General features: G+C 37.2%; 1 protein-coding gene across 1 annotated transcript in view; it reads right to left on the bottom strand.

Annotated features, from left to right (window-relative positions):
- epha5 (EPH receptor A5) overlaps window positions 1-26,458 on the bottom strand; it is a 63,375-nt gene that overhangs the window by 3,561 nt on the left and 33,356 nt on the right. Inside the window, exons 6-18 of the mRNA XM_014470581.2 lie at window positions 18,128-18,252; window positions 17,129-17,218; window positions 16,396-16,465; window positions 16,184-16,286; window positions 13,271-13,338; window positions 11,647-11,772; window positions 10,910-11,095; window positions 10,425-10,486; window positions 6,200-6,267; window positions 5,963-6,104; window positions 2,975-3,124; window positions 1,087-1,280; window positions 39-203 (exon numbers count right to left, since the gene is read on the bottom strand). Of these exons, the coding sequence (XP_014326067.1) occupies window positions 39-203; window positions 1,087-1,280; window positions 2,975-3,124; window positions 5,963-6,104; window positions 6,200-6,267; window positions 10,425-10,486; window positions 10,910-11,095; window positions 11,647-11,772; window positions 13,271-13,338; window positions 16,184-16,286; window positions 16,396-16,465; window positions 17,129-17,218; window positions 18,128-18,252 (1,549 nt within the window). The remainder of the gene's footprint in view (window positions 1-38; window positions 204-1,086; window positions 1,281-2,974; window positions 3,125-5,962; window positions 6,105-6,199; window positions 6,268-10,424; window positions 10,487-10,909; window positions 11,096-11,646; window positions 11,773-13,270; window positions 13,339-16,183; window positions 16,287-16,395; window positions 16,466-17,128; window positions 17,219-18,127; window positions 18,253-26,458) is intronic.

Below are 26,458 nucleotides of genomic sequence, written 5' to 3'. Positions count from 1 at the left end.
AAACATTACAGTGCCTTTCAATATGCCAGTGGTCTTACTCTGATGTCATTTGAGCAACTGTTTCGAGTGAAGAGTAGCCACCCTCCATGAAGAGCTCTGTGTACCGGCCCATCTTGATGGAGTCGAGCCACTCTCCTATAGTCTTGCTTCGAGTACTGCAGTCTCCCTCTACACTGGCATGCTCCACTAACAAGTTGGAAACCCTAGCACATGGACGGAGATTATAAGAAAACAATTCCAGAAACATAATTTATCCACTACAAACGACATTTCTGCAGAGAATCAGTGCACGGCCTCCTCAAAACCGATTACTGTGAAACAAAGAGAAATTCTTCAAATAATTTTAAGCACATGTGGTTCAAGTAGACAAAAGGATGCATTTCATAATATTATTATAAATTGTAAGACCTAGATGTGTACAGACATGTACACGCACACACACACACACACACACGCACACACACACACACACACACACACACACACTGATTTTATAGCCCACAGCTCAACCCATCAGTCCCAAGAGTTACCTGTGAGGCTTCACAGATAATGCAAGCTATGCACCACCACACAAAGCTGCAAATGCTTTCCCCCTCAAAAGTCTTTATCATTCAGCTCACTCTTGGTGGTGACAAATAGAGCTCCCCATGCTATCAAATGAAACATTCACAGTAGGTAACAACATTTTCCATGCTACAGAAGGAACGGGAGTCTGCTGTGGAAAAAGGTCTGGGCTTATAGGCAGGCCTTTAATCTTGACAGCTGTCACATGTCATTGTATATTAGACATGGTGCTAACTTAATTTATTAAGCATGCTTCAATTTGTATGCATGTAGAAGTTCACTGTAAATCTTTACAAAGAAAAAAAAGGCCATTTGGTGTCTGCATGGCATTCATAAGCAACTTTATGCCATTATACAGAGATGAATTATACATAGATAATGGGAAATTCTAAACATTAAATTGAAGTAATGCTTTTTAATAGACTTTTCTAATGTTTCTACCGAAGTGTACAAAATGTCAAAGCTGATTTAATTAGCAGTTTTTGTCTAATATAATTTGTGGTGTAGACTGTCCTGCCATACCTGTGTGAGGAATTGACCAACTTTTTTAATGAACATGGGTTGCGAATAAACTTGTCAAGTAGACAAACTATTTCATCAAACTTAGGCCGACTGCTGCGTTCCCGCTGCCAGCAGTCCATCATCAGGTGGTACAGGGCCTCGGGGCAGTCCATCGGGCCAGGCAACCTGTAGCTCTCTTCTACTGCTTTTATAACCTGCCGGTAAATCAAAGAGACAGAGACACATGAGGGCAACTTTCTACAAACAAGATTTTATATCAATCCAAGCCACAAAATATTGGTTGTGTTCTAGGATCAAGTATTTTAAGTTACATACTTAAAATTAACACAATCAATGGCATTCAAATGCTTGAAGATATGTTTGCTTTGAGGTTCAGTGAAATATCACACTACATTTCATCAGTATTACATGCCTCAGTTTCCCGTCAACAGACAGACCGAGAGCTGCAGAGGCCAATACAGTTTCTCTTTATTAGGGTCTTTCATTCTAGACACTGATAGTGGTCCATTTAAATTATCTTAGATGCTTAGAAGATGTGTAATACCTTACGACAATCATAAGGATTTTTCTGAAATTTACTGATGAATTTATTTATAATTACAATATACAGCTCAGGTCACTATACTATTACAGTTAATGAGATTATGGCAGATGCATCTCATCTAGGCATGTGGGCATTTATACTCGCAAAGGCTATGCATTCAAAATTGTCCACACCTCTTTATTTTGAGGCATAAATATCAAGAGCAAAGCATGACGTAGCACTCAACAAGTACTAGCTTTTCCACAGCAAGACTGTGACACACTTCAGCAGGGCAATGTTATTTTGAAATAGACTTCCACCCCGCAACATCTTATATCTTAATACTTGCTCCAAGGATGTCTCTGTGCTCTTTATCTGACCTTACTTTAAACTCCATGAAGCAGCAACCAGCTCCCATTGAGGATAGAGCAACAGAACATTGAATTACTTGTTTATTCCAAGTGCCGCATAGCCCAGTTACTCATTTTTGCAACTAAGAAGATGCAGTACTAAATATTTATTTATTTTTTACTTAAAGGGAAACAAGAGTTGAATGAATAATAAATAAACTCCATCTCCTTCCGTTGGAGCCTGCAGTGGAGAGTAGGCAGGAGTTTTCAGCGGAGATCCACCAGTGCAAGACGCTGCAGGGAATTGATTTGTTGAGTTCATGACAGCCTTTACTTTGGTTAAATTCCCACAAAAGACTCGTACGATAACACTCCAATACACACAGATGCGTTGAAGTGCATGCATACACTTCAACTAAAGTGCAAGAAAAAAGCACCGCATCAGACATCACTGCTGGCTGAGAGGGAGAACGACTGCACTTCACACTAGCAGGGTGCAAAGATCAGAGACCGAGGAGGGAGGAAGAAGGAGAGAGTGGACGAAAGGCAAAAGAAAAGAACAGAGACAAAAACTGCATTTTAGAGAGACAAGAGAGGACGGGAAACTGAAAGGGAGAGGGAGAGAATGGGAAACAGAAGGAGACAGCTTAGAGAACGAACATTCGAGCCTACACTTTCTTGTGCAGATCAGAGAAAATCCTGCATAACGCTTTCAATTAAACATCAAACGTCTTTTCCTCTCCTTCCCACTCATCCTCATCTTCCCTCCTCTCCTACCCTTCTCTAGTCTTTGAGATAGACAGCCTAATACCCAAAAGTAGGGAGGAGTCTAGAAAGGTCACTAAGGGGCTGTGTGCACATATGTTGCCCGTGTAAATGAGTGGGTGGCTGGGGAGTGAGTACATATGTGGTGTCTAAGAGGTAACACTACATAGACATATCCAAGCATATACTCTATTGTTGTTACAAGCCTAAAATGTGCATCCATAAGACAGTTATTTTTCACAAAACGTACGTCTTGATTGGACATATCCCAGTAGGGCCTCTCTCCATATGACATAACCTCCCACATGACAATCCCATAACTCCACACGTCACTAGCGGAGGTGAACTTCCTGTATGCAATCGCCTCAGGAGCTGTCCAGCGAATAGGAATCTTCCCTCCCTGCAACAAAAGGAGATATTATTTAATAATGATTTAGATATCTCTGTGGATTTAGAGACCCAATTGTTTTACACTGAAACAACCGTATGCAGATGTCTTACGAAGAATTTATGAACATGATACAATAAAGGACAAAAAAACAGACTAGAGCAGAACAGAAAAAATGTGAATGCAAAGTAGGGCTCATCACCAAATCAGTTCCAGTAATTAGCCAGTTAAGAAACATGAGGTGTTTGTAAATGCCTTGCAGTCCCAACTGGCTGATTTCTCATCGCTATCCTAGGTGCTGCAAATAGCAGTTTATCCCAGCATTTATTAATACCACCTGCCAATGTTAAAAAAAAAAAAGAAAACTGTGCTAAAGTACTGAGTAGAAAATGTCGCAAGCAGATTCAGCTGAAAATAGTGGCTGTAAGTGCAGCTCTATGCAGCACACTGACCTACTTAACACCACGGGTGATATTGGAGTAAACAGCAGTAAGAAGAGAGATAGTCAGGGATTCCGCTTTTATAGCCTTCCTCCTGACAGGTGAACCACCACCCCAGGCATCACTTTGGGGGAGGTGTGTTCAGGTTGTTGTGTTTTGTTTGAAGATACATAAAAAGTTACATTTTAATATCATCTGACCGAAGCAACTTCTTAAAAATATTTGCTCCATTCCCTACATGGCTTGCATTTTATTAAAGTAGAGTTGAGAAACCACATTACAAAAAATTAACGAAATTTCATTTTGATACCAAGCACACAAAGTATCAACCTTACCATGTTGACATCAATCCGATACTGATACTGACTTGGTATCAATATTATCAATATTTTGGATTGATCTGCCCACCTCTAACACCATTGCAAAGTTCTGTTTAGACCCAACATACGCTACTATATTTCAAATGTCGGTCATTGACAGTTGGCATGTTGATAATATATTTAGCTAGCTGGATGGACTCCAACTGCCCTTAAATCCCACACTTGAAATATTTTTATTGGTTCGAATGCTGAAGCTCATGCCAAGTGGTGAACATATCGTACATTGGTATTACAAAAACAAAGAATAGCCATTCGTTCATTCACCATCACTATTTTTTTAACAATAGTATCACTATTACATGTTTTCCTCATCTTGTGCAGCCATGTCTTTGTTGGCAGTTTTAACTTTATGGGCAACCTGACCTGTCTGTTGTGTTTCTTAATCTTAATAAAAAGGTATACTTTTTAGATTTTTACTTTTTTATTTTAAGTTGGTCACTTGTGCAAATGAAAAACACTGAGTTCCCTAGTTCTAATAAAACAAAAGGCAAATGTGAATTGTTATGCAGTTTAATACACTGCATAAATTGTACGTTTTAATCCTGTGATTGCCATTTGCAGCAGAAGAAGCTGGTGTTGTCAATACACGGTACATAGTACAAGCTCTGCTTAAAAGAAGCACAGATTAGACCATGTAATCTCATTCTATCATCTGTTGCTTTATAGCTGTTTTCAATCATTTCTTAATGTTAGATAAATCCATTTCATACTCTGTGGTCCCAAATAATCATTTGATAAGTACAGCTGCAGACTGAAAAAAAGAAAATATTTTGTTGCTTTCAGACGGCAACCAAGAACAAACTGTAATTGAGAAACTTCCTATGCCAATGAATACAGATTTAGGAACACCATTGCAGTGACAACTTTCCCCCACATGCATGAATTCCTGATCCAAACTGTCGGGGGCCTGAGATTGCTCTACTCATGTTCCCTCATCTTCATTATAATGCTTCCCTAGTAAAGATAAAAAAATAGGGTTCACAGGAACACTGCTGAGTTCCACAGGAAAAATGTGTTTTCAGCTGATGAGTAGTGAAATTAACTTGATGCAGTATTGATGAATACAGCAGCAGGATATCTTGGGGTCTGATTATTTCAAGGATGTGAATCATGTTATTCACACTTGTCGGGGAACCAGGAGCTTGATAGCAATAGAAAGAGACCGAGAAAGGATGAGGCCTGGCAGTGAGAAGTGAGTGACAGGATATTTGGCGCCAAGGCAGAAAGACTTGGTGCTAATTGAGTGTTGTGGAGCCCGAATCGAGGACTAATTGGTCCTCCACTTGCAGGAAGCCGCCTGTCTCTGGCTAGCAAGACGACACTCAGCCGAGGATGTACAGCTCAATTTAAAGCCGGCTGCTGTCAGCTGTGTGAGTGCATGAATATACACATGCATATTTTAGCTGTGTTGTGTCTGAGTTTCTTATTTATTCCAAAGTTTGACACACTAGAGATGCACACAAAATGTATGATTCATTTGGACTTTTCTCTTTCCACGGTAGGGGGAAGTTATGACATAAATCTTCAGTGATTTAAAAAAACAACTGCCTGCACAAGTTTGAATTTACTGTGAATTTTTCTTTTTTTCACAAATCCACATATTTACTAAATTAGACATACACGTTCTTGGCACATAATGGGCTTTAAAACATTGTGGACAGATTTTAAAAATGGTTGGAGTGAAGGTTTATTCCTGCTTCCTTGGCTACAAAACCAGCTCCAATGTGTGCTTATTGATTTTTAGACATTAGTTGTGTCCGATACCACATTATGCAAGGATTCAAACTTCTTGATTTACAGATTAAAAAAAAGAGTAAAATTATTCAAAAACAACTCAAGAACCACCAAGTTTATCACCAACTTAAACAGTGTGTGAGAAGATGCAGACCAAAGAAAGCATCTGCTCCAATACCGACATCTTTAATCACAACTGGAATTTGTAGATGACCTACTGTAAGTCATATTATGTAAAATGTATAATTTAACAATATTAATAACTAATAAACACAAAATAGAGGGTTAAGCCTTACCCGTGTAGTGTATGCTGCCTCTGCATCATCTTCCAGGACTCGGGAAAGACCAAAATCAGACACTTTGCACACAAGGTTGCTATTGACAAGGATGTTACGCGCTGCCAGATCCCGATGGACATAACCCATGTCTGACAGGTATCTGAAATGATCAACACAATGGTTAGAATAAAAAATAAGCATTGTGTATGGTTAGCAAGTTCACTCAAGATGTGTTTGTGTCAAAACAATGTTTACCTCATGCCGGATGCAATGCCCCGCAGCATACCAACCAGCTGGATAACCGTGAACTGACCATCGTTTTTCTAGGGTGAACAAAAATTCAGGACACAAGCAGGCATAAACTTGATGACATCTAGATCCCATAGTATTATACATACCAATAAAACTATTAAATACATCAAAATGATTTCATATAATGTTAAAATACAGAGGATAAATGAGAAGAAATCAAAAGTTTCTATGATGTTCTTGTTTTTCAATCAAAGAATTCTTAGTATGGTTTATCTCCACGGCTTTGTGATGAAACTCTCTTGAAGAAATCTGGTTGAATCTAATTACATGTCTTTTGTTCTCTAAGTCCAAAGGTCCGCAGTTTGTAGAAGTGAATCCATAAAACAAAAACACAAGGAAAGACAGCAAAGATGGCAATGCTACTGAAAGATACACTGCTTTTTTTTTCTTCTTTTTTTTCCCAGGCTGCCCTAACCACAAAGCTAATTAACCGACAGTATAGAATCAATAACAAAGCTGCATACCCAGCTTTAACCTGTACAACTCAATTTTTGTAAGGAAGCATTCAGGACTACTACTACTGAAATGCACATTGACCTCTGTGCATTTGTTCAAATTTGTGGCAGCTTTTTCCATCCTTCATAAGAAACTTACATTTGTCTCAAGTAAGGTCAGTTTAAATATGAGATGTATAACATAAATGCTTCAGAAAACTATTAAATCAACAGAAATGCACAAATACACATCCATCATGGTATCTTAATTAAATAAAACAAAAGAACACTTGAAAGGGGTTTAGCTTTATCAGCAATTTGCCAAAGGTAGTTCTCTGTGAATGTACAGACTTGTGTCATTGAAAATCTGCCCTTCTACGTAGACACACCTATTAAAAGGAGATTTAAGTGCTACATGTGTTGCCCTACTGACATAGGTTTTCTAATTTCTAACATTATCAAACAAGACAGTAAGCTGGTTCCAAATCCAAAATAAGGAATCTCAATATATGATAGCCTAGGTCTGAGAAGACTTAGGCTATCGCATATTGTGACCAACTGACCAAGCAGCTGCCTGTTCCAGGATGAATTCAACTTTCACTGACAGAGATGAACAGCAGCACCTTTTGGAGCAAAAGAAAGATTTCCTTTACTAGATGCAATTGGTGGTAGTCAGTTACCAAAAGCTGACCGATTATCTGGATGGGTTCTAGACTTTTGGCTTTCATTGATTTTTGTTGCTTTTTATCCCCAGTTTGGCTCTTGCTTCTTTGATATAAAAAAAAAAATTGGACCAAAACTCAGATATGGGCCTTAAAACGAGTTTCCTTTTCAATGCAGTGAAACTGACAGCTTTTTGGCTGCTTTTAGTTTCCTAATCAGCTTCAACAGTTTAAGCTTAATTACGATGTTAGATATTATAACCAATGCATTGATGAGTCGTCTAGAAGTTAAATAATTAATTACAGCCGTTGGTTAAATGGTTAATATTTGATTAACCTTTTTCTAACATAAATATTAATTCTAGGAAAATACAGTCATTTTCTCATCTTCTTTTAACTGCCATGTTAATTCAGCCGAGGTAAAGAAGCAATCCTCCAGACTAATTTGAGACTTATGTATTCAAGCAAACGGAAATAGTTTAGCTCATCAGTGCTACACTGAGCTCCTACAATGTAATTTTACCTAAGCTGTCGCCTATATGTATGACTTACTTTTGTGGTTCCGTAAAAAGGGATTTATTGCACTGTATTTGTATTTAGCCCAAGAAGAAATAACTTATTTTCACTTCACCTGGGAACACTGTCAAAACCGTCATAAATGTGTGTGAGGTTGAGCCGCAGCACAGTCTACAACTCTATTAAGCCCTTCGGGTACCACAGTTTTCTCACAACAGTAAGCCACATCGCAAAAACTCTTTATGCCAGCCAAACCAGCAAACAGTTGTTGTGTTAGACAAAATAAAGGGAGAGAGACGCAGGGTAAAAATAGCACCTTTAACATGTTTATACCGCTCAAGCAGGTGGTGTGATATGGGACTCCTCGTGGTTTCCAACTCATTAGGGCTTTATTGCACTATCAATAATGCAGAATGCTGTCAGGAACTAAATCGGTGGTTCTACTTTTGTCATAGTGAAACCTATGAAGTTGGGAAGTTTGCAAGGTGTCATGTGGGTACTCAGAGGCTGATAATGTGCTAAACTAGATCTGACCCAGGACTGTCATTGCCGATTGCTTCGGAAAAGCACCGGGACGCTCATTCAGACAAAGCTGACACTTTGAGTTCCTGCCAGATTAATGGAAAGCAGCAAGTGCCTGAAAAGGAGCTTTGGTTTACTCAACCCAATGACAGCTTTCACTGTTAGTTTAAGCTTCAGCTCCTTCCAATCCAAATGTAAACTCTCCAACCTTCCTCTCATCCAATCTCCATGTTTCCACAGCAGGCTTGCAGCTGAACCACAACACTCCATTTTCCCAAGACGGTTTCCAACTTGAGTTTTCCTTAGTAATACAACTTTTTCCATCCATCCACAGCATAACATCCCACTTACATGTGAAATGAGAGGTTAAGCCAAAGATGTGAGTTATCAGGGGTACAATGTATTGTCCATAGCTCTGACAACTAATCCAGAACTGGGCCCAGTCACTGGTTTTCTCCTGACTGTGTCATTTACACCAACCTCTGTACACCAGCCATCCATGTAATTACTTCACAGGGTTTTCTGTGGCCCTTCAACTGCTGGTTCCCAATATCCCAGGCTTTCCTTTAGCCATAAAAGTTTATAGCCAAAGGCACACCATTCAGTCATGTCAGCAGTTTCCACTGACCACAGCTCTGTCTCTGAATATTACCTCGCAGCATCCAGCTTTTCCATACAGTCACACTAAGATCATCATGTTTGGCTCTGATCTGCTTTGCCATTGCAGCACAACTACACTTCAAGGCGCTAATATCACCAAAATCACATGACCTCATTTTGCACACTGCTCTATTAGCCACCCACCTCAGAAATATACCCTTTTCAGGCAGAATTTAGTCCTCCGTGCCACCTGAGAATTTTGGTATTGTAATCACTGAATAGACTGGAGACGGCTCATTGCATTCAGAGATTTGCTGGCCTGCTTCTTAATTACAGTTCATTTTCTGCTCTCAGTAAAGTCTAGTCTTCACAGCCCAGATACTATTCTGGAGTTGAGTGCTCAGATGACTTTCAAATTTTCTGGTAAAGTGATCTGTGACACATTTAAGGTGAGATATGATGATAAAATAGGTAGACTGTGTTGAAAATGTATTCGAAGCACATTCCCTCCATGCCTTCTTGGAATATTTAATATCACTGGATGTTATATCAAGATTTCTCAACTGTTCCTTCAGTAGAGAAATGGGACTGCTATTGAAAAATACATAAAGACAAAAACATCAATATTGATTACACTTAGTATATATCAAAATAAGAGTGTTGGAATAATTTTCTCAATAACTGATAAATACTGGAGAGAGATCATCTCTTGAACCAACACTTAGTGAGTGCATTTTCTTTATAAAGTCCATCATTGCTATATGTTTGAATGATTTGTTTTAAGCAAAAAATAATCTATATAAACAATTATATAAACCACCTATTCACTTCTGTTAAAATGTGAAAAATAATAGTGGTTGATTTAGCTTCAGTGGTTGACAAACTTGCTTGGCATATCAAAATAAGATGATTTTCTGTGATTGTTTTTTTTTTTTTTTCAAATCCCAAACAAACATTTTCCCCATTAATCCATGGTCTAAATCTGATGCTTCAACTCTTTTTCAAAACGACACGCTGTTCAAAATTACAGTTCAGTATGTTTTAGAGCTCGACTCTCATTCAACTGCCAGATTCTTAAAAAATATAGACACCTACACAAATAACGAGTTTGTGATGTCATGGTCTTGATCAGTTTTTTTGATAGGCTTACTGAAGGTAGTTTATTTTTTATTTTCTTTTCTAAAGTAGTTTTGAAAAACTATTGCTTTTTTGTTGAACCACTTTACTCTCACCTATGAATCATTGAGCCATAAAAATAGGTTTTTTAACACATGAAACAGACTAGTGTGTGTACACATTGTTCTACTGTGAGTAACAAGGTACTTATGACTCCAATTATTATCCGAATCAGCTCTCTTCACTCTTGTTTTTTTATTCACCATCAATTCCCCATGAACCTGCCTTTTGTGAATTCTGATCTTTTCTCACACCTACCTTTAGAAAGGTATCCAGTGATCCATTCTCCATATATTCAGTGATGATCATCACAGGCTTGCCTGAAAGGTATGAAAAACACATTTTACTAAGAAATATTATGTAATATATAAAGGTGTGAGGACAAAATATAAATGCTCTAACATAAAATAAAATAGTATACTGACAAAAACATGTTTAACAGTTAGGAATTATTTTTCATTAATAGCAACTCTTATCAAAATTGCTCATAATTTTGATAATACACATCATAAAGCCGCAGCAGCTAATCAATTAAAAATAATGTTCACTCTGATGGCTGACAGAAACTCCAAACATGAGTGGAGGCTTCATAACCAACAAGAAAGTCTCAGGAGTAATTGAAAACTTCTAGTCTTCAATAATACCTTTTCTTCTGTTTGTCTTTTTGGCACTGCAACGTGGGAATTACACAAGTTCAGGGTGGGATTAAAAAAACAGCTTTGGAAATCATTCAGGTGACTTACTCTTGGTGACGACTCCCTCCAGGCGGATGATGTTTGGATGGTTAAACTGGCCCATGATCGATGCCTCCCACAGAAAGTCCCGCCTCTGTTGCTCCGTGTAGCCTGCTTTCAAAGTCTTAATGGCAACCTGGATCTCTCTTTTGCCAGGCAGCCTCAGGGGTCCGCTGCACACCTCACCAAACTCCCCTGCAGCAAAAGAAGAGACATCCTTGTTGGCCTCAAAAATGATCTTCTTGTTTGAAAATGGAAAAATAAGAAAAAAGTTTAAATAAATCCATAAATAGGTGCAATACTTGACCTATGTCTGAAACTGGTATAATATTAATATATGAAAGCTAATTAGAAGTGCCAATCTATTGTTCTTATTTTAAAAGTAACAGCAATTCGGAATAAATTCTTTTAGATTCTGATATATGTTGCAGCCATCCAGAGGAGCTGCTTTGTTGTGTTAAATGATCCATCAATATTGGGTAAATCTGACTGCAAATGCAACATACAGATTTATGAGACAGATGAAAACATGGTGTATAAAAGTTTAGGTCAATCCATCAAGGGAAATAAGACTTGCTTTTTTCATTCCTTACAACTTTAAGCACTCTAGTGAATTTAGTGACTCAGAATATATAAATAAAGCAATCTATTCATTTTTATACCTAGATCAGCTTCCTTCTCTGAATAAGAACCCATTCATCTTCAAGGTATGAACAGACTGAGACAGGCACGCTGATTTTACTCACCAGCACCGATGATCCTTTCAATAGAGATGCATGAGACGTCAATTTCCTGTGCAAACTCATGCACTGCCTGGTTGGGGTCCTCATAAGTGAGGGGGTCAATGTAAGTACGGACACCAGGGAATTTTACTGCAGAAAAAAAACACAGCACAATTTCTGATTTGCACTCTGGGTCATCCAGTGAAAATGCATCTGACATATTTCGAAATGTTGCCACCTTCTCTTTTTTTTATAGATATTTAAACAATTACCATTTACATATAGGACTTGAGCTAAGCTCTTTATATAATTCATGACTACAACAGATCTTTTATCAGATGACTGTGGCGGATGCTTTCCAACATCTGTTCACAAAGTATTCAGGACTTTTATAGTAAAGTTCTGCTAAAACCTCAAAATCATTTACTAGATTTTGAGCAGTAGAAATCTTTCATACAGTAAATTCCAAGTGATGGATGCTGAAGCAAGAATCTTGCCTGAGTGGGCAAGACCAAAAGGGGCCGCCTTGAAACAACTCCAGTCTCAAAAACATCATAGGATTTTATGTAAATGTTACTTTAGAAACCTTGAAACTCCAGTTATGTTTATATTGGGCAGTTGTGTACCAGGAAGCTGATGAATATTTAAATGGGAAATTGAGCTTTGAAGCTGTGCGCCCCCAATGAACTTTCTGTATAAAACACGTACTGTGAACAAAACACGTAAACCAAAACTAAGGCTGTGTAAACAAAAAGCAATAAAATGGTGCTCGCCATATTACTTCTTTCTTTTTAAAAACACTTTGATTTTGCCTCAAGCAGTTGATATTATCAGAAATGATTTACAAACTTAGTGCTTTGTACGTTAAGGAAACTCTGAAACTCTGAAAAGGGCTTTAGCTAGAAAAGCTCTTTGAGCATTTAGATTTCTCTTTACTTTCTTGCAACTAATGTCAACAAAAGTCTACTTGAAGATGACTGGTAATTCCAATTTCATAAAGAGGGAAATGCATACTGATTAAGTAATTAACATAGGAAAAGTCTCAGTCAATTTCATAATTTTACTCTTTTGCAGATTTGGTGATTATTTTGCTGAATGTAAAATCTTAACAATACCCTATGCATATTCACCAACAGTTCTTCATTACATTTCCCCAATTAGAGAACCTCATCAAAACAAAACAAAACAAAAAATAATTTGAATCCTATTCTGAGCCTTTGACAAACTGCAGACAGATCTATGCCAAGCTATGTTGAGAACTGGTTTGACTGCATCCTATACTGGTTCCTTTATGTTCTCTGTTGTAGCTGTTATATCCATTACAGCTGGTTCAGGAATTGACAGATGGATAGCAGGGTACAACGCCAAAAATATGGACAAATACATTAAGCTGCCACAACCTATAATGCTTCAGAGCATTATGTGTCCTCTACTAACATGGATGTCATTCAGAAAATAGCTCTTGGCACACAGCAGTGACATATGCACTGCTAGCAGACATTCGGGCTTACCGAGATAAACAGAGACATGACCACTGTCTGACCCTGCCGCTAAACATGTTTAGCGGTGCAAACCTCAGATGAACTTGGATTTGTGCATACACTGATATTATTGGTGTACCCTACATTTCAGGCTGATTAAGACTTACTGTGACCATTGTGAAAATGCATCTTTTCCTCTTCAGGATCCTGCTTTGCTTTGCTGTAGCCACATCGCCTAATGAATGAAAGACAACATTGATACAAACTTGTCAGAAATTTTTTTAAAGAAATACTTCTGTTATTTATAAGGCAGTAATTCATTGAATTTTATTTCATTTTAATGTGCATGATTTGTAATATATATATATATATATATATATATATACACACACACACACACACATATGCGCGCATGCCCCCCCACACACACATTTCCATTGTAGAAACCAGAAAATACTCAGAGATATAAAAGGATAAAGTATAAAACCCAGGAGTTGAATTCAGATATTATAGCCAATGACTGAGTCCCAAGTGAACACAGAAAAGCAGAAAATCCTTTCTATATTTTCAGTTATAAATCTAACCCACATTTCAAGCTGCTCAAGATTATTGCTGAAAATGCTGAAAAGCACAGCAGTTTGAACACAAACATAAGCGTGCAGTTTTTCTATAATACAGCTGTCCAAAAAAAGCTTCCCTCAACAAAACCAACACTGACTTTTTTGTTCACTTGAAAAAGACCTATTACTTTCTAACAAAAGGTCATATGTTAAAAAAAACGAATCAAGTGGGCCAGCAGTACATTTTTTTGTAACCACTTACTCTTGTCCTGTAGTGTTCATGTGAGAAGGGTCGTCTTAACCTTAACTGCCAAAGCCTGAATTAATTTGTATGCTGCCTCCATGTTTACATCCGCGCGTGTTTGTGCTTAGACGGCTCCCGTATGTTGATATTTAGACAAATGGCATCAGAGATAATCACAGATATCCCAGATTAAACGGGGTGATGGGTTTTTAATGTGATCCTACAAGCAAACACAAACACTGCACATGTCAATAGAGATAAATAAGTAAAATAAACAGGCATGTCTCTTGTGTATTTGCAGAGTTGATTGAATAACAGCCTCGTATGCGTTAAAAAAAAGTCAACCAACTGTTTTGGATGAAGCTGATTAACTATTTTTTTGGTACTTAAATACAATTGAGCACAATGACACACAAGCACACGCACACACATTGGAATAATGTCCAAATGTGTTGGTCAGCCAGGCAAGAAAAGACTGCAGGGTGTACTGAAGAAGGGCTGTCTGCAGTGTCTGATGGAGAGTGCTCTATTAGGAGGTTGAGCAAAGAGGTGTGAGCACCTTTAATGCCTGGGCAGCCTTCCAAGTACATACATATAGTGCTTTCCACTCTTTTGTTAAGATTTGTAAAAAGAAGATGTAAAAAAATAAACCGTCTGCATAAATTCATATTTTATGGCAGGAGCATATTCTAACAGCAAAAAATGCTGAAAAATACATCTCGTAATTTGTGTACTTTTATTTAGTGCAAAAAAACATCCAGGCTAAAAAAATGTGTTTAGATTAAATCAGGCAGAATAATTATTTGCATCTTAAATCATTATTAAAGATAAATGTAACTTAAGCATTTCTATAATTTACATTCGATGATTTGTAGTTGATCAGAGTTTCTAGGAATATTTTATTACAAACCTTATTTGATGTTATCTATATGCTGATGCGGGAAAACAGCCTTTTCTGTCCAACCATCACCGAGGCAAATGTGTTCAGTTTGTGAATCTCTACTGGGACTTAAACTAGAACTGTGAGCTTTGGTTAGATGAGACTAACTTGAAGCAAATGCTCCAGGGGCATTTGGCATAAGACATAGAAATAACATGTGGGAAAGAAACTCACTCCCACTTTTCTGTGTGGTTTAGGGTCTTTGATGCTGTGAGCTTAATTTTCTTACAAATGTTCAGGGAAGCTTAAGAGAAGGTAAGAAGATATTAGAAATACAATGACATTTTAAGCAAAAATATGGTAAACTTATTTCTATTAAAATGTATGTTTTTAATAGAGCAAGTAACCAAAATACATGACCAAATTAACACATCAATAGTCCACGAGGCACAAAATTATACTTTTTCTTTGACCATCATAACGATGATTCAATTAAAGGTGTTTAAGTTAAAAAGTGAGTTCTTTTTAACTTAATAACACAAAGTTACCAATCTTGTTTTTGGTAAAAACATCATCTCCTCACTCTCCCAACTCCCCACCATTAAATATATGAATTAAAATGAACTTTTAGTGTGAGACTATGTGATTGATTATGTAGTCATAACAGCTTTAAAATTATAGTTTCCTCAGATTTTCATAGACTTTATGCATTTGTAGTATCAGGCAACATTGATCCATCTCTCATCTCCATTTCTTTTTAAGTAGCCATTTTTAGAAGGCAGTACTCCTTCGATCAACTCCAGTCCCAAAAGTTATATTTACAATCCTCTATAGGTTCTGTCCTCATAACTGCTAGCAGTGATCAATTTAACTATTTTTTCCCCCCATTCTAAGACAACACAAATATATCATTTTGGTAATCACCAAAATAGAACTCTTCCTAAGAAACTTTCCGTCTGATACTGAAGCATTCAGCATGTCTGCACTTATTGTGGTGAAGGAGTTGCACCATCAAAAGAAAGCAAAGAGTGTCATTACATCTGCAAAAAAAGATCAGTGGCTGGCCTTTGCCCACCTGACTACCTCATGAGAGTAAAAAAAAAACAACAAACAAAAAAAACCTTACTACAGACATTGTTGAACTGTTGTCCCTAGACAAATGCTATAAAGACTACACAACATGAACCAACATAGAGATGGGTTTTTCCAAACAGCTACGACCACACAAAATAAAACTACAATCAAACAATGCCAGTGTGCATAATGCTGTAAGTTAAAATAGCATTGTTGGGCATGTTTATTATATATTATTGCAAATGCTAATTAATGTCTAACCCCCCACCATCCAAACTTTAAATGCTTCATTTCTTTTCCTTCATATTTATTTATGCCTCACCGTCCGCTGAGCAAGAATCCAGCAACAACCGCCAGCAGAACCAGCGCCAACGTGATGGCCACCGCTATTATCGAAGCCTGAGCACGCTCGCTGGTGGCAGTTACTGCCAAAAGAAAAAGATGTGAGATTAGACACACACAGCAAGCACACAAAGCTGCACCTGGCACCTATTGTTGATTGCATTGTCGCCCTCCCATCTCTGATGTACTCACGGTAAGGGCTCGTCTGGAATTCAAAACGTCGGCTAAATGCACCATAGCCTGCTGAGGTCCTGGCTCGTACCTGCGATGCATCATCAAGAATCATTTGCATCATTGTAAACATTTCCATATTCATGTTTGCCTTACTTATTTTGAATTTGATCCTGTGTAAGCGATTTAAATCAGGTGCTACTTTTTGCAATCTATCCCTATAACAACATCTGTTTTGTTATTGCATTGCTTTGCAAAACTAATCATATAATTTTTACTTTAAAAACTCTAAAATTAGAACCACAAACTTTAATGTATTTTAACTGGATTTTATTTAAGAGATTTATAGCTCAGGTGCAAACATCAGTTGAATGGACAACTCTTCATAGTCATATCTGAAAATCTGTCCTTTCAGGAATGAGAAAAATGCATTCAGTCACTTCTATTGTGTAATACAGACAAGATACACAGTAAAAAAGTTCTTATCAAAGTAGACTAAAAACTAAATTTTACAATCTGCAGGCAAAATTCCAAGTGTAATAATGTGTGAGAATGGTCCTGTTGAAGTCCAGACCTAAATCAAATTGAGCTACTTTTCTCAGGAGGAAATGGGCTAAAATTTTAATGTATTTATGTGCATAAAGTACGTTTAAGCTTGTGGTCTTAACATGACAAAATGCAGAGAAGTTCACGTGGTAATAATACCAATTACCTTACTAATTGTCTTTTTTTATTATTTGAAGGCATCTTTTACCTGAAAGATGTAGACTGACGAAGGTCTCAGGCCTTCCACCACCATTTCTGTTTCTTTTGATTTTATTATGGTATAACTTGAGTCCTGCTCCTGTAGCAGAGGCAGAGAAAAGACATTAAATCCACCTCATTAGCTTTTAATCTCTCAGTATGGTGGGCAGTATGACATTCATTTACAAGCATTTGTTTTTCCAATCAGATTTTTGAGAATGTATGTACTTAGGCCACCTGTGATGTGTGTGGGCATGTGGGTGCGTGTGTATGGCAAATGTGTTTTAATCCCTGTGTGCAAGCATCAGTTTCAAGCTGAAACCACATCAGGTTTAAACACAACTAAATGCTCCTTCCATTAAGCCTGAGGCCATTAGCCGACCACTGACCACAAACTGCACTGTGTTCTCATGTGAACCTTTAGTCTGACCTTCCATAAAAGAAGACATTAGAACCAGGCAGAGGGAAAAGAGGAAGGGCACAAGAGAAACAGTGATACGGATGAAAGCATCGAATTGCTGTGCTGACCTTAATCCAGTGGAAAAAAAATATGCATCATCAAAAACGTCAAACTAGTCAAGAAAACCTTCGTACTAAGCTACTGTATTGATTAACATATGGCATGATAATGGCCATATGTTTTGATATAAACTGTTATTGTAGCAAACATATTTTGCTGTTCTAAAAGCCAGTTTCTGAAGTCCATTTTCATGGAAATGCTTGGAAATCCTGTTTTTAAATAAGGAATTCACATTCAGTCAGAAATATTCAGAGAATATTAAGAGAAAGGTATGAAATAGAAAAATGCAGCCATTTCTAAGAATAAAACACATTTCACAACACCAGCAAACTTATATTTGTACTTTGCAATGATCTCAGTGACATGATTGACATATTTATGCAACATACATCACTAAACTAAACACTAACCCAAAACTCTTCCACTCTCATAAAAGTTTTCAATCTCAGAAAAGAGGAGTCAAGGAATAAATAAATTGTTCACCCTTACCTTTTCAAAATATTTGATCTCATACTCGAGGATGATGCCGTTGGGACGGTCAGGTTCTGCCCATGAAAGGGCGATGCTGCTCTTTCCTGTATGGCCTTTTCTCACTACACTTACCGGGGACGGTGCTGCAAACACAGAAATATACTGTTACGCTATATTACAACAGTTCACAAATATTATATTGCCTTTCATTGTTTCTGTCAGGCAATGCAAAAAATGATCGTTTCGTGGCCTGGCTTGACATAACTGAAAACAACTCAAGCCTCCATAAATTTAAAAAACAAGAACTGAGCAAAGTTGCCAAGACCTTAAATAGAATTTCACTACTTCTTAAAATGGGAGGATACTGCCTTATGTTTTTCCTTCAGGTTTCTTACCAAAAAGTCTCCTGGAATCCAGAATTGTTTGAGGTTTTCCTCCTCGGTCCACTGAGTTCTAATTTAACAAGAGATATTGATTCTGAAAGCAGATTTACTGCTTAAGGATGTTTACAAGCTGGATGCACCTGTATCTAATTATATACACCCTTTATATCTTGAAATGGAGCAGGTGCATTTTGATGAGGCCAGAAAGTCAATTCGGCGCCTGCTCACGTCTAGGTGGGACCGTCTCCTGAAGCTACAAAACCTGGCAACCCCTTTATTGGATGCTGTCAAACTTTCAAGACGGAAACTTAAACAAAACAAAAAAAAAAAATACAAAAACGGTTCTTTTATCATTTCACTTTCAATTATTGCTTTTGAGTACAGGTATTGTTTCGATTTTGAGGCAAAGTAAGCCAAGTTTGCGAGTTTCTATCAATCTTAGAGCCATCCAGTTGTAACCTAAGCTGTTCGGCCGTCTCTCAGAGGGACAGTTGGAGAGTTTCTGACACATAAAGAGCTTTTAACCAGGCAAAATGCTCCCCCAGGCAACATCTTGGTGGCGTATGAGTGTGAGTGTATGTGCATGTTCCCGTGCGCGTGCAATGCCTGTCTTCTGCACAAATGCTAAACAGCGTTTGGGTTTCAATAGCCTCAGCAGAACTCCACAGGGAATAAATCATTGCTACAAACACAGTAACTAAATCCTGAGTGGATGGTTGCACAGAAGTGCTATCTGCAACATCTTAAAAGCCTGAAACTAGAGACCACATCACACACACGCACACACACACACTTTCACTGCTTAAATGGAATAAAGGCAGGGATTCAGTGATGTCAGAAGGATTATTTTCCCAGAAGCATCATGATCAACACTACACCAAAAAGTTTAAATCCTGCAAAAATGGATCCAATGTTCAGTGCTGTCATAATTGATTACATTTGATTATAATAAATAATCAAATGTAAAATCCTTTATTCAGGACTAAAAGGAGTTTACATTTGGATTTATAAAACCAGAAAAAAAAGTTTTCTAACTGATTACTGGTGATTCTAGCAGAATTAAAGATGTATTTTCTTAAGGTTTTGGCAGCGGTTGCCTCTAGTCAATAGTAGCTGGCTAGGAAGCAGTGCAAAGAGAAAAGGGGACGACGTGCAGTAACATAACCAGGCTGGGAATTGAACCTGCAACATCTACTTCAAAGAGTGTAGGCTGAGCATACGTTGTGCCCCTCTACTGCTGAGCCATATCATCCTGCAGTATGGACAGATTTTTAAAAAATGACGAAATATGTTTTTCAGTATGCCACATTAATTGCTCCAAGGGGCATATCCATTACTGCATTTATTGCAGAATAGATAAAATCTTGGAGTATTTGATCAAATACTTGCATAATGCTTGAAGCAGACGCCAGACATTTGCAACTTTAAGTCATATTTTTGGTTGCTTTTATGCTGGGGAGTTTGTGTTTGCTGGAAAAAGAAATGTTTTACACCAAGACAAAACATTATACAAGGAAATCTCAAATTGCATATAAACAGATGTATCAAATTTACCAGATTAACTCAAGTTTATACATTTGGCTAAAGCTCGTTTCGGAAACCAGCTACTATTATAGTTTGCTGTGGCAAGTGAGCAGTGTGCCAACTCTGTGGAAATATTCTAGAGCAAAATACAGGAAAACAGAAAACATGCATACATTTAGAGCAATAATCTTTATGATGCATTGTGCTCATAATAGCAGGGAGTTAATTGTGCAGCAATCCTTGGTACTGAAAAAGGATTCAATCATCAAATGTTATCAACCAAGTATATTCCTTAACTGCTCTTTTGTTGAGTTGTTTGTTACTTCTCTTAGTCTTTCATGTACACACATTGCAACTGTAGGCAAATTTTTCGTTTGACGCTAGAAGACATCAAAGTTGATCCAGTCTGTTTTTGTAAACATCACGTTCTGAAGGTTGATGTGCCCTCTTCATTTGAGTCAGCAATTTATACTTCAGATTTAGCAGCTCTGAATTTAGCAACAAAAATATGTTTACCTCCATCTTGTTGCAGTTTGTGTACATGTTTTGAAAGAGTGAGAGTGGAAAGGGGGTTGGCAATGAGCATTTTGTTTGACCATGTGGCAGTGATTAAGCAGTAATTATTTCATAGTGTCACAAGGGGAAGGAAAGATATATAATACAGGTAAATATTGGTATCTACAGCAAAATTGATATCTAAAATTGGCCCAGATTTTCACATTGGTGTGTCCAAATTTAAACATTAGCTAAATTAATTTGCTTAAACTGTAAAGTACTTTAGATATGCATGCAGAATAGACCAAAGATCAGAATCAATTGATTTTAAGCTGAATCCAATCTTTTCCACTAAGTCAACACCTCTTATTTACAGGCTACTGGTCATTCTGACAAGACAACTGGTTGTGGAAGTCGTTACTCAACCCTTTTTATTACTAGGATAAATTAATTTTTAATATATCCATAAAGTTTTAAAATTAAAAACAGCTAAAATCAGTAATGGCAGGTCAGAGTTTTACAAATATGCTAGTCAGAAATCACATTCACCAAAGCTCTGATCGTTACATCTATACAGTAATTTAAAATAGGTTTTTAGTAGGAATTGCAGAAGAGTAACACGCGACAGAAGATTTGGACAGTTTTGAAAATGATATTGAGGGAAGTGAAAAAAAAATACTGAGAAACAAAATATTAGTGAGAAGATGAGAAGGAGACCTGCTGAAAAAGTGTTGGCAGGGCCCAAGCAACACATTTATTTTAGCAGCAGAGAAGACAGCGTGAAGAAGCGTCTTCGCTTAAACACTTCCACTCCCTGTTAAACCTGCTAATGAGCAACTTCAGAACAGTAATGCAGAACACGAACGTGCTTCAGCGACTGGCGTGAACCTGAAGCTGCTAGTATTAGCAGCCATAATGCTAATTTTCTCTTTGTCCTAAGACTCGTGGTGATAATAAATATTTTTTCTTAAAGAGAAATGTTAGAGGCAAGCAAGAAACCACTTCAGAGGAAGAGTACATGGCCTTCTCCGGATAAGCACATTATTACATTGCCGAACATAACCCTGTCAGACTTCTATCTGTCTGCATCATCGCAAAAATCAATGCGGGCCTTAGACTAACTGGTTTATTATTTTTTAATGATTCTTGGAGAATGTCAGAAAGATAGGGGCACAATAAATCAGAGAGGAGGATGGGAGAAGCCTTTATTAGAAATCATGATTTAACCTTATCCCTGCCTTCTCATTGGTGATCATCTACAGCAGTATAGCAGCTACATAGCCACCATTTAATGTGTGTGTCAATTAAATGCATGTTGGAGTTCTTAGGGGAAGCTTTACATGGTAGACATTTTTTTTTTAAATTAAACATATAAAATATCAATAAAATACTCGCTTATATCCTCCAGCTACTGCTTTATGTTTTGTCTGCAATGTTATCTCAAAAGTGAAGACATCATGTTTTTATATCTGTAGTTATACACAGATGAAAAATGATATTTACTTAAACTATAAAACATTTTTTACCACAATAAGATCAAATATGACCACATTTCCCATTTTAAGACCAGTTAGTCTTGTCAATTTCTTCTTAAACTACTTATTGCCAGAATAATGACAAAAATATGTTCATACATTCTTCAAATTGATACGTTTACCCCGATTTTCTTTGGTTTGGTAGAATTATCTATGTAGTAGATTATGTAGTATTTATGTAGTAGTACTATGTAGTATTTTAAACTTTATGGCTTTGACCAAATGTTTTGGGTATTTTTCCACAAGCTTCTCCATCATTAGTGCTTGCACACGTTTAGAGTCCACAAATAGTGTAAAGGATTGAGATCAAGGCTTTGTATTGACCATTCTTAAAAGATATTTCTCTTTTGAACCATTTTGTAAACAATTTAGACTTCTTAAATTCAGTGTTCTTAAGGTCACCCCTTAGTTCCCAAGCTTCAATTCAGATGTGGCTACTATCTTTTATCATGATGCCACTTGGTTTGTGAAGTAAAAAAAAACATGATGCTGCCACCCACATACTTCAGAACTGGAGAGGGATCCTGAAATCCCTGCATTTCTGGCTCTGGCTTTGCATACAAACTAAGTAAAGCAGTGGTAGACATTGTGTCACCACTAAAAATCTAATTATTTCTTCGACATTCACTTGTACCTGCGTTCCAAAATGATAGGAAGACCCCCTTAACATTGTTATCGCACAGAGCAATGCTGTGAGACAACTTTGCATGGGTAAAGCAGTGCACAGAACATTACACACACCTCTGCCATCAGGCGATTTAGGTAGCAGACACAGGAGAGGAACACATGTGGCATTCAGTGTTGCTCGCAACAAAGCCTGGATTGCAAGAGGCTCCCAGCAGTCTGGCTCACGCACTGCATTTTACAGTTGCTAATGACATCCTACACAAAATCATAATTTTTGTCATGCTCCATTTGCATTTAAAAATAAATAAGATCTGTACATATTTATATGTTTCAGATTTGCAAACATTTTACTCAGATTTTGCCTTTCCAAATTGTTTAAAGGCAGTAATGTGAAATGAATGTGAATTTGAAGGTACAATTGCATTTAGCATAGAGAAATAACTTTCTAATTAAATGTCAGTGGCAAAAGAAAGGTTTTGTCTTTTTAAACAGTGTATGTACAGTATATATCTGGTTTCAATCATTTATTTTTCTCTGCCAGCTCACTAAAGTCAAAGAAAGGAGGCAGTATTGAAACTGCAACCAAGGCCAAAATAAGAATATTGCTCATCTGAAAGGCTTAACTTTGTTGTCAACTTTTTCTTTTCTTAAGAAAAGACTCACACAGGCTGCAGCAACTTTATCTACTAACAAAAATTAGTTGCTACTTTCTCTTTGCCCTCTGACTCATGTTTTGATTTTGTACAGTCTCCCATCCAATACACTGGATTCCAGCAATCCCTCTTCCCATTCTGTATGGAAGCCAACAACGAACACACAGCTACAGCAGGAGGAAATGCACTGTCAACAAGCAGAGGCAATGCATCACAATTTATTTGATGGATAGCCAGCAACAGCTTAACTCGTGTACAAGCACATGTACATTTTTACACAATGGCCCTACATTTATGAACATTACATGAATAACCCAAAATAAAGCCAGCAATTTAGAAGGATTTTTTTTGCGTAATTATCTCACATAATTCAGAATAATTACAACTGTGGGTTGTGAGAGATAACACAATTTTGAAGAGGCTATGTGATATTTAAAATTATTTCACTTACATTCCAAAGCCAGTTTTGGGCCATAAATTTGGATTACAACAGCAGGTTTTGCTCACGTGGAGATTTTTTTTAATGGGCCAGCAGGGATCTACTCACTTTGGCATATTATTACCAGAGTGCAAAATACAGATGGGCTGGTATGAGACTCTCACAGGAAAATAGCACAGTACCAAAATATGTAGGTTTTCACAAATTTTTGAAACAAACAAAATAAGGTGTGAAAGACATGTATTGAAATTAAAAAAATGCATCAATTATCCATTTTGATGTTTACATAAATAATTACTGAAATTACCAAAACCACAGGAACTTCCACAACCAAGTAATATTTGTTTTATTTAAAAATTGGATACAAAATAAATCCAAGTTTAATACTAAAGAACAAGATGTTTCTAAAGCACATTCCAAAAGCAAGAAGATGCTTTTTTCTTATTTGTTCTTTGTTTTGTGACCTTTCCTTCTATCAAAGTCCTCCACATCAATTCTCCAATTTGTTCCCTTTGCCTCTACCTAGTCATGTCTCTCTCTTCCCTCCCCAACTTTTCACATTCCTCAATCACCTCCTCGCGACGACACTTTATTATGCAGCAAGACTTCAGAGATGCTGTGAAATCGGCTATTTCATGGTTTTCTTATCACATGTGACACTGTGCACACATCAAACAGCAGGTCCTCCAAGTCTTCCCAGCAGTCAGTGTTTCTCGCTCCCATGTCCCTCAGGAATTCTGTCTGACTTGCTTTCTACCACCACCAAAGCACAACAAGCACAAGCACACAGACTGAAAATAAAAAATTTGCCGTGTGCTCAGTGATCAAGGTCCTCACAAGGTAATTACTTTTGAGTCAAAGGCTGGTAGATCAGAGGCAGTTAAACCTCTCATTACAAACATCGCTAGAGGTGTAATGTTATATTTAATAGGACGGATTTTAGTGGCATCAAAATGACAGCAGTAATCAATGTTTCTCTATCTGATGGTGCTGCGTGGCTTTTGATGCCGTTGAAGAGTCAAACTGCATCTACCAACTGAACCTCATTTTTGGGGGATTTTATCTGATTCATCCACAAAAAGAAGGGCTGAATTTTGAAACGAAAATAATTATTACAAATTTTTACTATATAATTTTTTACAAATGCAATTCTGAAAAACGATCACCGTCCTCCTCCTCTGTCTGCCCAGTCTTCAGAAGTGTGTCTCTACCAGCTTTGGATACTTAGAACTGAAATTTGTGGCCACTACTATTTGCAAATAATAAAAAAAATCTCATAAATATTCTGAACTAAACCATTTCATTGTAACTCCGACACTTAAGTCGTTCTTGTCCCGCTGTTTGGTGGACCTCCAAAAAAACCTCACTTTTTGTAGTCTTTTGGCCAGATTGATTTTTTTTATGCTAATAAAAAACACCTTCCCACAGCATGAAGCCACTCCCACCATGTTCTACAGTTAGGATGGCGAGTTAAAGACTGTGTGGAACTTTTTATTTTCCCCTGTAAGAATGCCAAAATGCTTGTCAAGTTCAAGTAGTGTCAACACTACAGCAAGTGACACGTTTTATACCAAGAAGATAATGTACACTTCCAATACAGTCCTTCAGGTAATATAATGAGGAAAAAAGATAGCAGGAACCGGTCGTAGCATTAGTGAATATAGCTGATTATTGCACTTTTTTACTACAAGCACTTGCCTCACAGCTGGCTGTGCAGACAATTTTATTTTCCAGCTCACACAGCATGATTTGTTTTGATTAAAACTGACTTGAGGGGATTACCTTGTGTTATTGATCCCAAAGTGAGAATCTGTTCACTTTACTGATCCTGACTGTTTTTTGCGCTTCGACAAAAATATGAAAGTCCAGTTTAGAAAAAGGACTCAGACTATCTCAATATTTTATTTCTTCTGCTCTCATCTCCCTTTGGTGTAGTTAGCACACTGCCGCCCTGCCCCCAACATGTAGATAGTACTGTTTTATTTGTTGCAAAAATATTTGGTGCAACTTAAAAACTTACTTGCAATATTGAACACGTGTAATGCATATGGTTAATAATATATGTATTCAATGAAAATTAAGGTATGTACTTTGATAACGTTGTAACCTTTTCATTTTCTATACAACTACTAACAAACTTGGAGCAACAACAAATTTGGTCTATTGACCAAATTTGTTGTTGCTCCAAGTTTGTTAGTCTATTGACCAAATTTGGTCTGTTGAAAAATTTTGAAGGTAGCATTTGAGGAAATGTAATGATTATCGCTTGTTTCACAATTGGTGCCTCTGTGATGTTTTTATGTTGTAAAGCACTTTGAAATGTTGTGCTGCTGAAATGTGCTATACAAATAAACCTGACTTTTTCTTTTATGGTCAATTTAGTTGCTGATCATCAACTTCGATCAGTGATTGGTCGGTCAAGTCCTAAACAAAAATATGTGCTCTTTTTCATCCTTCTGTTAAATTCTCCTATCTGGATCAAAACTGACCATAAAACTGTGAACTTTGTTGCACTTTTTTAAGGAAAAAACTGGTAAAAAGATACAAAGTCTGGTACATGACGCATATCCAGGGCTTTTCTCAAGTTCATTTAAACAATCTAACTGTTTTAAACGCAATTGCTCTGATTTTAATAGCTCATAATTTAAAAACAGTTCAGCGCCATATCAGGTTACTAACCGCAACTCAAGCCT

This window comes from Xiphophorus maculatus, chromosome 8, assembly GCF_002775205.1.
Source record: "Xiphophorus maculatus strain JP 163 A chromosome 8, X_maculatus-5.0-male, whole genome shotgun sequence".
NCBI classification, from domain to species: Eukaryota; Metazoa; Chordata; class Actinopteri; order Cyprinodontiformes; family Poeciliidae; genus Xiphophorus; species Xiphophorus maculatus.
This window is presented reverse-complemented; position numbering and strand designations above follow the sequence as displayed.